This window comes from Podarcis erhardii, assembly GCF_964252035.2.
Source record: "Podarcis erhardii genome assembly, chromosome: 10".
In the NCBI taxonomy this organism is placed as follows: Eukaryota; Metazoa; Chordata; class Lepidosauria; order Squamata; family Lacertidae; genus Podarcis; species Podarcis erhardii.
In genome coordinates, this window is record NC_138500.1 from 56,902,388 (window position 1) to 56,921,302 (window position 18,915).

General features: G+C 41.8%; 1 protein-coding gene across 1 annotated transcript in view; it reads left to right on the forward strand.

The window, feature by feature from the left end:
• Positions 1-637: 637 nt before the first annotated feature.
• Positions 638-18,915, forward strand: part of KCND2 (potassium voltage-gated channel subfamily D member 2) — a 291,559-nt gene continuing 273,281 nt past the window's right edge. Inside the window, exons 1-2 of the mRNA XM_081877959.1 lie at positions 638-1,118; positions 3,549-4,715. Coding sequence (XP_081734085.1) covers positions 3,601-4,715 — 1,115 coding nt within the window. The 5' untranslated portion in view covers positions 638-1,118; positions 3,549-3,600. The remainder of the gene's footprint in view (positions 1,119-3,548; positions 4,716-18,915) is intronic.

Consider the following 18,915-nt stretch of genomic DNA (forward strand, 5'->3'; position numbering starts at 1 on the left):
AAAAAAAAAAACCTCCCAGGAATGACGATCATTTTCGAAAGCTGGTTCAAGGCGATTTGGCCTGCGGCTGCAAAACACAGCGAAACATTGCATAACCTCAGCTTAGTTGGTTGTCATTTGCAAATGGGCATTCCTGGGAATCCCACAAAGTTTCAGAAATATTAGAAGGGGGGGGGGGGAGAGAAACCTCCTTCTGCAAAGACTTCTTCAGAAAACGTGTGTGGTGGGGCAGACAGACAACCAAAGAGTCGTCTGCCTGATTCCGATGAGGCTGCCCCTTCTCCTGCCTTGCCAAGCCGGAGTGTGCACCGATTTGCAATTCTCTTTGTTCCTCTCCGGATCGATGCCCTCCTCCTCCTCCGCACCGGGACTCCCCCCGCCTTCTCCCCCCCCCCGCCGCCCCAGTGACATTTGCCGGGTGGGAGGAGGCGAAAGAGGCGCCTGTGTGAAACCATAACCTGCAGCAGCAGCGGCGGCGGCGGCAGCAGCAGGGTGGGCTTCCCTCCCCTCCTCCGCCTCCTGCTGCTGCCGTCTTCCCCGCTGCCTTCTCCGCAGCCCCGCCAGCCCCGAGCGGCGACAGGAGCGGCAGCGGCAGCGGCAGCATCCTCGGCGGCGGGCGAGCGAGAAGCCCCCCTCGCCCGGCTCTGCCAGGCATGGGCCCCCCACTGGAAAGGCAGCAGCAGCAGCAGCAGCGAGAAGGAAGCTGGTCTTCGCCCCCAGCCCTGCCCTCCTCCGCCAGCAGCAGCAGCAGCAGCAGCCCGCGGCATGGACGGCGGCAGCAGCAGCAGCAGCAGCCCTCCGACTGCCTGACTGGAACCGCCGCCGCCGCCGCCGCCGCCGAGCCAGGCTGGTTCCTGAGAGGAGGAGGAGGAGGAGGAGGAGAGGAAGAAGAAGAAGCGGGTCTGCATTGAGCCGCCAGCAGGCGGGATTGCGTCGCTCTCGCCACACGCCCACCGGCCGCCCCGCCGCCGTCGAACTTGTTGCTGAGGGGAAGCGGCGGGAAGAAGGGGCGGGCGGAGGAGAAGCCTCTCGCGGAGAGAGGGGGGGGGGGGAGACGCCCGCGCGCCCGCCACCTCCATGCCAAACGGGGCGCCCCGGCCACGAGGCGACTTCGCCAGGTGAGGAGATACTGCGAGGGAGGGAGGGAGGGAGGGAGCCCACCTCAGGAAAGAGAACCCCCCTCACCTCCACACACACACACACACACACACCGGTCACACGCCCCTACTCCATATTATTAGGAACACACACACGGGTCAGCAACGGGTTTTTTTTTTAAAAAAAAATGTTTCATTCCATCTCTCTCCGCCGCCGCCGCCGCCAGAGGTTTTGGGCGCCGCGCCACCTGCTCGGCAGCAGCAAGTGGCGCGGCGAGTTTGCGAGGGCGCGAGAGGCGCCCAGGCGAGGCGGCGCTGAGGGAAGGCGCGCGCCTTTTTCGCTCTTTTTTTTTTTTTTTGGCGGGCGAGGCGAATTCGGGCGAGGGGGGGGGGGTTGCAGGAAGCGGGTGGGGTGGGGAGAGGAACCGAGAGCCCTCTGGGCTCCCCAGAGAACGGAGGCAGTTTATTTGCTTTCTAATCTCTTTCATTAGATTGTTTTTTTTTGGGGGGGGGTGTCCCCAGAGGGGAAAAAATCCCACCCCACCAGCCCCCTTTCTTCCCTGAGACTACAAAATGAACTTCCTGCCTGTGTCCTCCTGCGCCCCCCCCCCACACGCGTGTCCTCGGTTTCATATTGTCCATAAATCTCTTTTCTGTGGAACTGTTGCTGGAACTGTTTTCTTTTGCGCTGCCTGAGCTGTATTTTCCCCTCTCCCTCGCAGTATCTTCGGACTCCCTAAGCTTACTTATTTTCTGACATCCCTGTACTCCCACGGCGTGGGGGGGGGCAGGGGGGCAGCTGTCCCCGCTAGATCAAGTAAAACAATAGAAATAACTAATTGACCTATCACGTCAGCTCTGCCCCCCTAACCAAAGTCCCGCCCCCTAACAAAGTCCTGCCTATGCCCATGCCCCAAGGCACCCACAAACACCCACACTTGCTCATGGAACCCTAACCTGTCTTCAACCTTTCCTGAAGATGGTCAGGCAGGAGACTTCCCTTCTGCTCCCCAGACACCTACTCCTGAACTATGAATGCTCTAGTCTAGCCTTACTCGACTGCATCTGCAAACTCAAATCAGTCGGGTTCCCCTCTACCCACACCAGATCCCTCCAGTACCATCCTTATCCTCTCAGGAACAAACTCCCAACACCTTTCCCTCCCTCCCTCCCTCTCTTCCCCTCCAACTTCTCCTTCATTTCCCCCCTCCCCGACCTATTACGAATCTCCTGCCTTTTCTCTCTCCATTTAATAAAATATGCACCCCCCTTTCATAAGAACATCTCCCTCAGAGTTTCCTACTTTTATTCCTGCACTCACAACTGGTCCTTCTTCCTGAACTTCTGCCCGGAGAAAGTCACATTTTGACTTTCCCCAATTGTTCAATATGCCCATCTTGCTTACTAAGGTACTCAATTTCTTTTTTCCTCTTCATCTTCCCTAAGGCAGCTTGCAGAATCCAGGTCCCATTGTCTTCTAAACACCTGTTTCCTCCATCACCTGTTCCTCAGGAGTCAAACTGTCCCTCTGCAAGTTTTCTTAAAAGAAAGCTTGCCTTTTCCTAACTTTTAAGTTACTGGTTTGCCTTTATCCCTCTGCCCTGTTTCCCCAGAACAGGACGAGTCTGGAGAAGGTGAGTGATGGGTTGACATGATGTGAAATCAGCTGTGAACTCAGAGTGGACATCTTCTTCCTAAACCTGCTGTTTCCTAATGAATAGATGTGGGAAAATTAGCAAGTGTTCCTTTAGCAGCATAGCTTAAGGATTTACCAAAGGGAACATAGCATAATCATCTCTTCTCTCTCTCTTCATTTCCAAGCCAGATATTTGCAGCTCATGGCTAATGTAGGAGTAGGTGGGAAGGGATTTGGGCTTGGATTTGGGCTTGGAGTGCAGGAATCTGGACTATACAGGAATTGTTCCTAGCTAGTAGATTGCGCCTTTGGCCTGGAATATTATCTAACTGCTGCTTATTGGACCTGGCAGGCTGGCTGACTGATTACCTCTTGCAGCTGCTGTCCTATAGCTGTATTTTTCTGCATGTGGAGATTTCCTTATCAGGATCCAAGTGGTAGAGACAGGAGGTGCCAGTTTGGGGATTATAGTACTACATGACATCTATCCATCCACCATCAATAGTTAATATACAAAAGCCGATTTCTTAGTCTGACTTGAATAATGATGGAATGGTGGCAATTGAGAGAAGGTGACATAGAGTAAGAGGGGAGAAATGGGTAAGGTTTTTATTATGCACTCAGAGTATGTTGATACTGCTCTTCACACTATAAGATGATCCCAACAGTAGAACACCAAGTAACACATCAGTAGACTAAACATATAAAATGGTAAAATAAACCTCAAAGCAACAGACATAAACATAGAAATTTATATTCTTTGGAAATAGCAGGCATCCTAATTTCTTGGTACATTTTGTTTTTTTTTTATGTAGACTGGATTATTTCTAAAAAGAACCCCTGGGCATACCAGTAGCAATTTACACTATGGCAGCAGGAGTAGCAGCATGGCTGCCTTTTGCTCGGGCAGCTGCTATAGGATGGATGCCGGTGGCCACAAACCCCATGCCGACTGCCCCTCGCCAAGAGAAGAAGCGTAGCCAGGACTCTCTGATTGTGCTGAATGTCAGTGGCACCCAATTCCAGACCTGGCTGGATACCCTGGAACGCTATCCTGACACGCTGCTGGGCAGCTCAGAAAGGGATTTCTTCTACCATCCTGAGACGCAGCAATACTTTTTCGACCGGGACCCTGACATCTTCCGACACATCCTCAATTTCTACCGAACAGGGAAGCTACACTACCCGCGTCAAGAGTGCATCTCAGCCTATGATGAGGAGCTGGCCTTCTTTGGTATAATCCCCGAGATCATTGGTGACTGCTGCTATGAGGAGTACAAGGACCGGCGGCGGGAAAATGCCGAACGTCTTCAGGATGATGCTGATCAGGATAATGCCGATGAATGCAATCTGCCCTCCATGACAGCCCGGGAGAGGATGTGGCGGGCCTTTGAGAATCCACACACCAGCACACTGGCCCTGGTATTTTACTATGTTACGGGCTTCTTCATTGCCGTCTCCGTCCTTGCCAATGTAGTGGAGACAGTACCCTGTGGGCTAAGTCCTGGTACCATCAAGGAGCTGTCCTGTGGAGAGCGCTATGATGTGGCTTTCTTCTGCCTGGATACGGCCTGTGTCATGATCTTCACAGTTGAGTATCTGTTGCGTCTAGTGGCTGCCCCGAGCCGTTACAAGTTTGTGCGTAGTGTCATGAGCATCATTGATGTAGTGGCCATTATGCCCTATTACATTGGTCTTGTGATGACCAACAATGAGGATGTCAGTGGGGCCTTTGTAACACTGCGTGTCTTCCGTGTATTCCGGATCTTTAAGTTTTCCCGCCACTCGCAGGGTTTGCGCATCCTGGGCTACACTCTGAAAAGCTGTGCATCAGAGCTTGGCTTTCTCCTCTTTTCTCTCACTATGGCCATCATAATCTTTGCTACGGTCATGTTCTATGCTGAGAAAGGCTCAACATCCACCAAATTCACCAGCATCCCTGCAGCTTTCTGGTATACCATTGTCACTATGACCACCCTTGGGTAAGTGCATATTGGTTTTGGTAGCTACCTGAGCAGAATATTAAAAAAGCCATGTTGCTATCATTGCTTTTCCGATTTTATGTTTCAAAATTGCGTGAGGAAAGTGACAATGTACACCTGTGTTTGGATCAAGGAAGTGCCTCTGATCTATCTGTCTGTGGTGATGTGCAGAAGTATGGGAGTTCTCCATCTCTAATTGAGCACAATAATGAGAGGTCCTTGCAATTGTAAGATCGTTTTAATTTTAATATTTTCCCTCTTGCATATTGAGATCCCAGTGTTTAAATTCCATTCACCTACTTCCATTTGAATGTTAGGGAACAACAGGTGATGAGTTACATGCTTGAAATCCAATCTAAAGTTTGGTGATTTTGCTCTCATGTTAGTGTAGGACCAAAATTGTAAATTCTTTTATAATATTTTAAAGGTGAATGTATCTGTCCGAGAAAGAGTACGTATATTTTTACAAACTTTAGTCTAACCTCAGGAAAGTCAATATTATTCTCCAACGGAATCAGAAATGGGATGATACCTACCAATTTACATGCATTTATGCCAGTGCTGGTATATCAGAATGATATATTATGATGTTTGTACTTAATATGTGTTAAATCTAAGTCCTGCTAACTTTGAAAATATAACAATGAAAATTTCAAATCTGTAATAATATAGTGAACTTTGTGTGGCAAGTCAAAGTCTTCTGAAACTGCAGCAAATTTACCAAGGACATTAATAGCTGGTGTAGTACTGTATTTCTAAAAACATGTTGTGTAAATATATTTGCTTAAGATGGAATATGATACAGCATTAAAATCAGTGGTTCAAGTGCTGGATTTGACCTGAGGAGGTAAGTCAATTCTAGGGACACCATAGTCATTGTATTCCCAAAGCTTTGCAAAACCTAGTCAAATGTATGGCTTAAAAAATGTAACAGTATTTATCTCATTTCAAAATTTTCATTGCTGCAACTGTGTTCTAACATCCATATAAACTTATTTGCTGAAGATAAACTCTCTCTGTATCAGAATTAATGAACTCACAGATTGTGTTTTATATAGAAAACCATTTGCAAAGCATTAAAAATGTGCATAAGTATACTGCTATCATTTTCTAGTCTACAATGGTATTGGCTGATAAGGAAAATTATTATGGAGGTAAATCCTGAACACCGAAAATATTGTTCTTGCAGAGGACTTGGCATTTCAGTAATGGATAGTGATCTAGTTATACAGGAAATTGGTAGTCCCTCTCTATATGTTACATTATTATTATTATTATTATTATTATTATTATTATTATTATTATTATCCATTTTAATGTTGTTTCATGCATAGGGCAAAATACAGTCAATTAAGCTCCATTACTTTCAATAGAAGAGATTTAAGCATGTACTTAACTCTCCCATTGAAATCAGTGCTGTGTAAAAGTGCTTAACTCTGGCTTGATTGTGCATACAAATTAGGTTGAAATTAGTAATGATAATGTCTTTAAAAAGGAACCGGTCATGAATAAACGGGGGCAGGGAGCTGATTTTAAAGCAGAAGGGTTGTATATGTTGGGAGTACTGAATCCTCTTCCACTCAACAGTTTATTTCTCCCCAACTCTTCCATTCCGTCACTTTTCTCCCAGATAGGCAAACCTAGTTTTGGAGCATTGGAGAGAAAAGTGTTTGGGAGGTGGGACTGACTGACTGTGGGAAGAAAACAGAGAGACAAGGGGAGCCTCAGTACCTCCCACCTGCTCACTCATTTGCTCATAAAAGTATACCCTTATCCTCTGTTTTTGATGGGATTGAGGCATATCTGTGTCATGCCTATATATTAAACTAAAGTGTCTAATGAAATGTCTAGTTTTGCACTCAGGGAAATATTATCAGTAGCATTTTTTTTAAATAAGTGGTACACAGTGTTGATCTAATATTTGCCATAACACTTGAAGAAACAATGTTGATGCAATATCTGCCACAATATCTGAAGAGGAAGAAGAAGAAGAGAAAGTCTGGTCAGTAGTTGCTGTGACTCACATTACGTGCAGGACATGTTTAAATGACTGCATTGATGGTAGTATCTGCTTGTTCTTGTCCATGGTGCTGAAGAGGCACTTGTCTTTTGTTACATCACCTTGCCTTTGAATTTCACCCATGTTGTCGTTATTATTTAGTGGGATGATGGCACCAGACACTTAGGAAAGTAGGTAGTCTGATATGCAGATAAATAGAATTGTTCTGCTTCTTAGCTCCTTAAACACTACTTAGACCACATTGCGTCTTATGACAAAATGTCCATTGTCCCACTGTGTGATACTTTATAAAGCAGTTTTCCTACTTTTGTATGATACCCCCTTTCCTTTTTAGGACCACCTCTGTGGATATTCTTAATGCTCTTAGAGAGAAGGAGTATTACTAGTACCAAGAATATGTATTAATGTTAAACTTGGCTTGAAGGGGTGTTGACAAAAAACCACTGTGTAAGTTTTCTTGTGGTTCGTTATTATACACATCAACAGATTAACTGATTCAGTTTATCTTTTCATACAGTTCTTTGCAATTATAGTGAAACAGTAATCTCAAGAGCAAGCCCTACCCCCCACAAATGATATTTTCATTTGGGACAAGGCCAAAAGAAGGAAAAGTAGAAGCAGGAGAAAGCAAACCCAAGGTTGTTATATATTACTCAGTTCTAAAAATCACTGTTACATTCTGTAGTTCTCCGTTAGACAAAATTATCTTCAGTTTACATGGCTGGCTTAAAGTCTATTTAAGGATGTTAAGATTTGTTTGTATAAAAGAATGTTTTAATTATGGACAAAGTGAAATGAACTACACTTTGCTTAGTAACTTCTCTTGAATGCTATAAAACCACATGAAGGTTTCTGGTAAGTAAACAGCTAAATTTTGTACATTGTAGAAAATGAATATGGGCTTTTCTGAAATAGCAAGGATACGGAATGACAACTTAGTCATGGAAAAGTCATAATGCTGGGAGCAAAGCCATATTTCTTTGTGATTGCTAGACAATTTATCAATCTTATAAAAATGCAACAGATTACATTTTCTTTTTTACAGAGCACTCCTCATGTTAAATATTGTCATATTTTAGTCTCCAAAAACAGCTCTAATAATACAATTCTATGCATGTTTACTCAGAAGTAAGTCACAATATGTTCACTGGAACATATTTCACAGTACTTCAGCCTTTTTCAAGGAGTTAAGTGAGATGTTAGAATAAAAGCTTGGACCAACTTTAAAGTAGATCAGAAACAATCTTGTTTAGCTGTAGTCCAGCTTGAGATAGCTCCAGTACTGTTTGGCACTTTTTATTGATAATTCAGTGTGGGTCGAATCTATGCTAATTTGTAATGCCAGAGATCTGGTAAATAAATCAATAATGGAGATTTTAGTAAAGTATGGATAAAGTAAAAAAGCAAAAAACAAAACTTTTTTGTTTAATTAGTATTGCAGTTTAAGAATCATCGCTACATTTTTTGCAGTTAGTAACCAGGCAAAAGTAATTATCTAGGCAATAATACATAGAAGTATTATTAGTATTATTAGCTATTTCAGTGTCTGGTTATATTTCCACATAGAGGTGAATGGTAGACTTTTTTGAAGGTGATTTGCAAATACATCCTTGGTATTTTGTTGCTTTCCAGCTGTGAACTGCTGGCCCTTTATGTACTGAATATATAAAGCTGCTATTTGTTTATATTATCATTTTGTTTAAAAGCAAACAGTGGCAGCCTATCAGTTTGAAGCGAAACAGTAGCTTTTACAAAGTCAGGGGACACGGCAAACATACAGAAGTATATAAGTTCTGCCTGACAGAAACCCGTGAGCTTGCATAATGTGGATGGCAGTGGAGCCTACATAGAAAAGTGGGGGTGGGGGGAAGGGTTTTTAAAAAATTAGAAGACTGATTGTGTGGCTCTATTAATCAAGTTAGTGGCTAAGTGCACTTTGAGACACAGAATGTTCATGCATCAGTTGAAAGTATCCTCTCTCCATCACTCACACAACGGAGGTCAGAGGCAGGAAAGGGAATCAACCTGCACACACCCCAAACAGCTTATAGAAAGTATCCTGGAGAAAGAGAGAATTAAGGTTGGATTGGAGAGATGCCTTTCTCATCACTAAAACTGCACGTCCTCCACTCTGGTTTTGGCCTGGCAGTCCTGCAATGCTATATAGTACAGAGGGAACCCTTTTCGGTGGGTGAAGAAAAATGATGTCCTTATACCATTGAAGGCCTGAACAGTATTGCAAGGCTTGTGTTATTGACTGCCTGGAATTATAAATGGGATACACTTCCCAACATTTTGTTGCAGGTGTCACTTGTTACTATAGTAATCTCACCTCCAGCATCAGAGACATCCAATTATTTCTAGACAATTTTTCACGGAAAAGAGACAGCCCCCAAAGCCCACAAAACTGCTTTATTTCTCAGTTCTGTATCCCCTGCCTCTGACCACTACAGCCTCTCTTTTGGCCATCCCTGCTTAAAACCTTGCTGCTAATGAAGTCCCCTTCTTGGTCATTCTTGCTGTATTTTTGTATCACTATTGCTAACTTGTCTTCTTCTGTGCATTTTTACTGTACCTATCCAGGTTTTTGACGCAGCCCTCCATTATATTCTTGAAGAAAAGCTGGTAAAATGTAGATGAGGTAACAGTTAGGTAGATTTGTAGCTGGTTGATTGAACTAGCCCATATTTTACTTACTAATGGATCCTCATCATCCTAGAAAAAAAGTGACAAGAGGGGTGCCTTAGGGTTCTGTCCTGGGCATATTGTTCAATGTATTTATAAACAGCTTGGATGAAATGCCCCAGCCAAGGGAGGAAATAGTACCACACTATTCTACCTTGGTCAGACCACATCTGGAGTACTGAGTCCAGTTCTGGGCACCAAAGTTTAAGGATATTGACAAGCTGGGACATTTGCAGTGGAGGGTGACCAAGATGATCAAGCGTCTGGAAGCCAAGTCTTATGTTGAATAGTTGACGGAGCTAGGTATATTTACTCTGGATAAGAGGAGACTGAACAGAGTTATGATAGCCATCTTCAAATATCTCAAGGGCTCTTGCATGGAAGATGGAGCACACTTGCTTTCTTCTGCTTCAGGGGGTAGGACCCTAACCAATGACTTCAAGTTACAAGAAAGGAGCTTCCAACTGAACATCAGGAAGAACTTTCTGACAGTAGGAACAGACACCTTGTAAGGTGGTGGACTCAGCTTCATTAGAAGTTCTGAAGCAGAGGTTCCATCTGTCATGGATGCTTTAGATTAGATTCCTGCATTGCAGGGAGTTGGACTAGATGACCCTGAGGGTTCCTTCCCACTCTACAATGCTGTGATTCTAGGGTTCTAAGAATGTACAATTTATGATGCAAAGTCTATGGATTTTAACAGAACAAAGTTAAAAAGCCAGTATGAAAAGATTGTGTAAACGTGAGTTTTATGAAAAAAAAATGGTTAGAAATACATTGCTTTTAATGTCTGAATTAATTCAGCTTGTAACACACATTATAATTATGTAATTTGATAAGCTGCCTCTTTCAGGTTTACAATCAAGGGCAATGACTTGTGGTCCCAGGGCAGAGACACACTATATTCAAGGGCTGGAGAATTGGATCTGGCTGTCAGGCTGAATCCTTATCTCCCAACACACCGTACAGCTCATGTTAGACAGATTGGTGGAGTTCCCAAATGGTTGATCAGCTGATATTAGGCGATCAAATCTTGCCTAGTGCTCTGCAAGTTGTGTTCTAATGACGAGTAAAACAGCCTATCAAATGCTCGAGAGCAAAATTCATATCTGATGCCCAAAAGATAGTAACAGGTGGGGCATTCTGAGAAGGGCATTCCCACAGATTGGAGACCACAACCAAAAAGACCTTCTAACTTGTCACCACTCTCTGAATCTGTCATGGAGGTTGCATATGGAGGAGGGCCTCTGATTTAAATTTTGGATCAGCTCAGGTAGTGAACAAAGTTTACAGGTGGGAATATACCATGGACAAGGCCAGGAAGAACTCTGAAGGTCAAAGAGTTTGTAGTAGTTGAAGAAAAAGAACACATGCTCAAGATTATTCCCCTAACAGATAATATAGTATTTTGATGACTTGCTGATTTCATGAAACTGCCATGGCCTGAGCGTTGTGTCACCAAGTGTCAGTTTGGTGGCAGGTACGGTAATTCATTTTCCTTTCCTTAGATTGGAAGCAGATGGAATCTGGTGTTTTGGCAGTTGAGTCATTATGAGTCAGAAAATAGCAGTTTGACTAGTGCAGTGGAGACCAAAAGCCAAAACAACAAATATTTTACTGCAACACTAACAGCATGAGCTGTCATGTATGATAATGGCAGCTAGGATATGATTTATTAGTCTTGGACTATTATTTAAGTGATGTTCCGGAATGTTAGAACGAGATTAAAAACCTGACTTAAAATAACAGAAAAATCCAGGAATCCAAATGAGTGTTACCTCATTTCTTGTCCCCATTTGTTTTTACAAAAATACTGAAACATTTATAATACTGGTGACTGAAATGTTCTTACCAGGTTGGAAAAGGGAGCTGTAATATGAAGCACAGTGAAATATAAAAAAACCCTTTGCAAATAAAATATTTATCTGATATTTTGTTGACATGAACAGTATTTTACAAGCACAAGACAAAGTACTCATCTTGTTTATTATTTACCAGCAAATTTTGTTCATCTTATTGCTTTCTTTGTCATATAGAATTTTGTTCCTGGAGGTTACTCAGTATCCACAGAAAAATCCCTTCTTTATAGAAAACCAAGTGAGAAGAGAATCAGTATTTATATAGCAATTGTTTTAAAACAATTAGGAATTAATAAACTGTCCAGAACTATATATGCATATATTCAATATATGAATATATATGCATATATTCAATATATATTCAATATATATATTGAATATATATATATTCAATATATATTCAATATATATATATGAATATATATGCATATATTCAAAAACAAACCCTTCCTTTCCATCACTGTGGTCCAACATTTGGTGGTCTGCTTTGGTGAGAATTATGTTACCTCCTTAAAGCATTTTAAAACCCCTTATTATTTTCCAGCTTATCACAGAAAACATTTCCATCTTTCTGAAAAAGATACTAATGTGGAATAGATGTGAAAACAACCCAATCAACCCCCCACCAAATAAATTCTCAATATTATACCACACCAGGATTAGATAGCTTTCTTTAAGCACACACTTAACTGAAAAGTATAAAAGCATTTTGGATATAAGAAGCATCCTGCAAAGCAAATTTCTGGATGGAAGTAAAAATTTATGTGATCAGGGAACAAAGTTCTACCAGATATATCAGTGTTTCTGATATAAAGCAATCAGTGTAACTCAATACACAACCAAGTTAAGGGATGTATTTTGAGTTAGACAATCTGGTGCCATGGGCTTCACTAGGACAAAATATGTGCTCTGCTATATATCTGGGAGTAGATCTGATAACCAACTATGACTTAAATGAAAATCCCAGGTATTATACAGACATCTTTAAACAAGAATGAACTAATTTAGTATATTGGGGCATACCTGCTCTCCACATATCTATGGCATCTATAAACCTTATTGCTGTGATGTTTGCAGGAGCTTCATTTATTCACACTATATGTCTTTCTCATATATGTTTAATCCTTTTTTATGAACACAGTCTATGTATGCATCTCAAAGCTGTACCTGGACCCATCCCAAAGACTCACTGCAGATTACAGTGGATTAAAAATACTACATTCCATTGTAATCCGAAGAAATTAATTTTAACAGCTATAAACGTAATACTAAAACACTGAATCTCCCTCTACTGGCTCAATTGTTACACCTGAGAGTGGAATCATGTAACTATATGGGATGTATGTGTTTTGAAATTTCCCTAACAGCAGTCTAAGCCCCCAGGTGTGTTGGAGAGGGTTTGGGTTTCCTCCCCCAGTAGTAGCCATTCAAAACACAAGTCATAGGGCATTTCTGAGAGTGGGTTGAAAATGGACAGACCTAGACCAGGCAAGGAGTTGGTGGATCCTAAGCTGGTTTAGCTACCAACAGTGGACCTGGCATGGGCCTCTCTGCTACACCAGCCTAGAGCTACTGCAGCAAAAAGGGGGAAAAACTACTCTCCTCCCCACACCTTCCGTTGTGGCCAGCATAAGTGGCAGAGATCCATTCAGCCCTACACTCCCAAACAGGAGTTAGGATTGTTTCTTTAAGCAGCTATATAATAAATCTGTAGCTGGTTGAACTTTGGCCATGCAATAAGCTCAATCTAGACTAAGGTTACCAGATTTTTTTCAAAGAATCCGGGGAAACTTTTAAAGAGAGAGAGAGAGAGAAAGAGAAAGATATTTTTAAAAGTTATTTTAAAAAATTAAGAATTAATATCTTCTCTTCTGTGGTCTTCTCTGACATGTGACCTTCCTCTGGGCCCTGGCCTGATCTCTTGGAGCACTAGCCGCCATGGAGTAGGCACAGGTCAGGCCTGGGCTTGGCCACATGTCCTTGCCCTCCAGGTGCTCTCCTACCTCTCTTCGTGAGCGGCGGCAGCAGCGCGGCAAGGTCGGGGCTCCACTTTTTCCCCTCTTTCCTCTTTCTCTCTCTTCCTTCTTCTTCTCCTCTCCTCCTTCTCCCTGCATCGGCTCTGGGGTTTTCCTGGCCCCAGAGTGCCGCTGGGCAGTTGGGTCACGGGGGGGGGGACAGTCAGCGGTTCCCCCAGTTGACACACTGGGCATCCCTGGTTCCCCCTTGGCAGTGGTGGTGGCAGTGGCAGTCTCAGCAGCCCGGAGCCAGCCTGGTAGTGCAATTGGCTCTGGCTGGCTTCAGGAGCTGCTCGCTTCCATGGTGCCCGCCATTTTGCCTCACCGGAAGTCCCCATATGATGTGTCTTATGCTGTTTAACTAACCACGCAACATTCATTCCCTACTAATAAATCTACAGCACTTAAAATATAAATCCGAGGACATTCCGGGGATGGATTTTGTCCAGAGACAGATTTGTAAATCCAGGGACTGTCCCTGGGAAATGGGGAAATCTGGTAACCACAATCTAGACAAGTGAAGCTTGGTGGTAATGCTTGATGTTCCATGTCACATGGCCAGTGTCTACACACATCTGGCTCTTTGCATGGTTAAAGCCGCCACATGTGCAGTGTCTCCTGGATAATATACAGTCTTCCAGTCCTACCCTATGAAGTTTGTCTGAAACTTTAAGATGTGTGGGTGAATGTGGAATCACTGGCAGACCCAATGTAAGAGTCGTCATCTTGATAGTTTCATGATAGGTAGGCTGGGAATAACCTTGCGAAGAGCCTTGAAAGAAAATTTTATATTTGATATGGTAGAAAAGATGGAGTGGAAAAGGTGATGTGATTGAAGCAATTACCCAGAAGAATGGCTGTTACCTCTAAGCTTGAATAGATAGAAAGATGTATGATGAGGTCTGGGAAAAGCTGGAGAATGGGAGACTGAAGTAGTCAGGTAGAGGCTACATATTAAAATTAATAGCATGGCTGCAACAATGCTTTGTGTGAAGGGGCAGCAATTCAGAAAGATGCTACAATATTGTAATGGGGAAAGGGGCAACCTGGCACAAGAAGGGAAAAATGTGATTCACCAGCATCCAATTGTTATTCTTGTACTCCCTAGATATTTACTTAATGAGTCCCCTTATAAATATAACAAATAAATAAACTTTTATTTTGTTTGTAATCAATATTAATAATGTAGGTAAATAATACGATGCTGTCCATTTAATCTATTGCATTGGTAGAACAGCAACCACAGAGGCAGAATGAGTGACAGCATTAAGCTGATCTCCAGAATAACACCATAATAAATACACAGATGAAACTAATGTGGACCATAGTGTAGGCCGAGCTTCAGAGAAACAGGGAATTCTTTGTGGGCCAGTTCAACATTCTGTCATGTAGCTGGAGTCCAATCCACTATCAGATCCTATTTCATGGCAACCATATAAAGGAATAAATAGGTTAGGGGTTGTTTTTTTTAACAGCTTTACCAGTATTGCTTCCAAATCACTTAGCTAATCTCCTTCTTGTTAGATCATGACATGACAACTAACATTCCAGATTCCATTAATTAATTTCTGTGCCATTTATTCTAATACCTGAAGGTCATTCTACGAAGAAAACTATGCTTTCACCATTTTAGTTACAATCTGGCACTATATTCCAGCTTTTTGTGGTTTATCTAGTCTCACCAGCTTGGAGTTGTATTGTTGATCATGACCATGGCTTTTCTTCAGCCGGAACACACCAGAGCTCAGTTCCGGCACCTCTCAGGTGGGCGCCATTGCCCTTATAAGAGAACAAGGGGGGCGTTTATGGTGAGTTCCGACACCTCTTTTTATAGTAGCACTGATCATGACCATATACTGTAGCAGTGCTGTCAAAATGGACTCAGCTGGCAAACTTTTCAACTACAGTGGTACCTCGGGTTACAGACGCTTCAGGTTACAGATGCTTCAGGTTACAGACTCTGCTAACCCAGAAATAGTACCTCGGGTTAAGAACTTTGCTTCAGGATGAGAACAGAAATTGTGTGGCAGCGGCATGGCGGCCCCATTAGCTAAAGTGGTACCTCAGGTTAAGAATAGTTTCAGGTTAAGAACGGACCTCCGGAACGAATTAAGTTCTTAACCCGAGGTACCACTGTAGTATGTGAACACGTGTTTGAACAAAGTCCACAGCTAAATGCAAGCAATTTTTTTTAAAATTGAGGCACATAATCACTAGAAGTATTTGAAAGAGAAGGTCTGCCTGACTAACTGTCTCTGTGGATCACTTCGTGTGACAATTGTTCTGCAACTGAAAAATATATATACTACTGTTTAATAATGAATATGTTGTTCATACAATATTGGATTGTCATCATAATAAAAGTAACACCATTTCAGGATTTAGACCACTGGAAGTTATCCAGCAGCCACTGTATAGAAAAATAGCATTTCCCTATTTTCACTTTCTATTTATACAGTGAAAGTACTCCTAAGGGAGACTACCAACATCTGCTGTTATAAATTATATTCAAGAGGTGGCATCCTGGTCCACAGCAGGGCTATTAGGTATAAACCAAGGCTTAGAGACAGAAGAACTGTTGCAAACATATCCAGGGAGACTTAACATTATGCTTCCTACCCTACCAGCTTGTCTGGTAGAAGTGACAGAAAATATCTCCCTTTTGCAGTCTACAGATGTACCCATTATTGTGATATGGTGACAATACAAAGTATTACAACTACCTATGGTAGAATACGACTTCTGAATTAATACTACTGTGGTGTTTTTGTCCCTCCCTCCATTTCCCCCCAAATTAAAACTATTTTTTATTAGCTATCACCACCCAGAGACAGATCCTTTAAACAGTTTTTGCATCCTGGTGGTAACTCCTGAATCTCTTCTGAGTGAATTCACGCCTCTTGTCAAAAGGAATTAGTTGCCCCATGTTTGTAGGCGCTACCATGAAGGGGGAAAGAGGCTAATTTATGTCCACCATTTTTTTTTTAGCTGGTCTTTATAATAAGGGTAGCACAGAGATAGTACAATCATTTTTTTGTAATCTCTATTCGCTTTCCAACCAGCTAGCTAACATTTCCTTGAGCTGCCTTTATCACTTGTGGACAGGAGCAACGAGGCTGTGCTAAAACAGCTTAGGAATAAAGTTGATGCATTTTGCTATGGTGGATTTCAGCTGCATCATGACTCTTTTGCAGAGAAATGGGAGATATGTTGTCCATCACAAAATAAGAAGAAAGCACTGTACACTGGCTTTAAGAAAAGAGTTTAATCTGGTCACTGATGTGAACCAAAACATTTAAAAATGAACATCACTCTTGTGAAAATGCAGCTATAATGGCATAGGATTTTTCCTATGCATTTACTGTAGAAACAACTTTGGACTGAAGATGATTCATAGCAGCTAAAATGAATGACTCCTTTTTCCCCTTCAGGGGAAAACTGATCTCTATTCATGACTTTTTCCTTGCCACAGAGTTTTCACAGTACACGTAGCAAACTTAGCTGCTGCATGTACATTTTCTTGAGCTAAGAAGTCCAGTGAAGGGTCCAGGGCTGTGTGCACAGGACCAGCCAAATTGCTCATGATTACACCAAACATTCAGGATGCAGAAGAGTGATTTTGAATAGATGGGTTGGTCCTGTCACTGACAATTTGTCTGGGGATATCACCCAGTTTCGATCTTGCATGAACTCTTTCTTCCCCTGGACAATGTGTGTTCCCCTCTTCTAAGTAGGGATCTCCTCTTGAAAGGTTGTGTCTGTACACAATTGGTCTTAGATAATGGGAGCTGACTGCTGCTATTCTAGTCTCTAATATAATAAATTCCACCTATTGGTTTCTTTGAATAGATGAATGCAACTGTGTTAATTTGAGTGCACGCAAGTATGTCATGTCATGAGATGATGGCTCCCAATTCAGGAAATCTCCCACACAAAAAATGAAAAAAGGCTGAAGCCAATTAAAGTGGCTGTGACAAAATTAGGATCCAGGATAGCAAGCATTGCTAAGTACTACATACTAGATTCAGAATTTCTCCCAATTAAACAACTCAGTAAAAACTTCCCTCTACCTCTAATTTAAATGTCCATCCTCAAATCACTCTGCCATTCTCATAGTACTTTCCTACCCAAAGCCCAAAGGCAATAGCTCCCTATCAGAAATTATCCTGACATCTCTTTTCTATCAAAGGGGCCAAGAGAGGAACATTCAGTAGACTAGTCACTTTGTATATTATATGTGCAGTTAAAATAAATCACACCTCAGTTTGAGAATCTGTATAGCTTTATAAGTTAAAAGAAGCTTTAGAATATGCTTTATACTTCTTTAGATTAATTTCAGAATGCTACTTATTCATCAAATCTACTTATGATAATAAAGAGCCTGAACAAAGATGAATATTAAGATAGAACTGCACACCAGATGGTAGAAATGTTGGGACAAAGAAATTATTCCAATAATAAAAACAGATGAGTTATTTGGATGTTACAATATTCATCAGATAAACTGTAATCAACTACATTAAAAACACTTATAATCTCAAAACAACTTCAGAAGAAAGTTTAGTGAGCCTATTATCATATAATGAATGGTAATTTTCTACTCAGATCATTGAGCAGGAAGCTTTATGAGCTACAAATTAGATTGCCTTTCTCCAGGTAATAAAAAATATAAATATCAAAAAGAAAGAAAGAAAGAAATTCCACCTCTGTATAAAGGAATCAAATAACAGTTGCTTACTACACCAAACTTAATCAAATTGTCATGATTTTCAATAGGTAGCAAAAGTTGTAATAAATGTCTGGTAGAATATTTGTTCATTCCATAAAAGTTACTATTCTTAATACCAGTATGGAAATTTGATTACGATACCAACCCTGGAGTATAATATATGGCAGTGGTGATGCCATCTGAAGATAACTATTGTATTTTTTTTTTTTTTATAAATATTTATTAGAGTTTTTGAATACAAATGCACCAATAATAAACAATCTTACTTCTATCACAACGTAGTTTCATCACTTCTTTGGACTCCCTCACGTCTCCTGCTCCCATTTACATCGTTAAAAGGTTTTTCCAAGCAAATTATCAACTTGTTTACGATCTTATATCCACTCATTTAAGTATAATCTAGCAATTCTCCATAAAATTTATGTTTTCTTTAATCTCACTTATCATCAAATTCAAAATCTAATTTAGTGGTGGCCAATTTTTTATAATCTAGCATCCTTCTTAACATTCAACCAAATTACAATGTTTTTGTAAATACATCTTAAATTTCTTCCAGTCTTCCTCCATCTTCTCTTCTCCCAGGTCTCGGATTCTGCCAGTCATCTCGGCCAGTTGCATATAGTCCATCAGCTGCATCTGCCACTCTTCCAGTGTGGGTAGATCTTGAGTTTTCCAGTTTTTTGCGATGAGTATCCTTGCTGCCGTTGTTGCATACATAAAAAATGTTCGGTCCTTCCTTAGCACCTTCTGGCCGACAATACCCAAAAGGAAGGCCTCTGGTTTCTTGGTGAAGGTATACTTAAATACCTTTTTCAGCTCATTATATATCATTTCCCAGAAGGCCTTCACCTTAGGGCATGTCCACCAGAGGTGAAAGAATGTTCCTTCATTT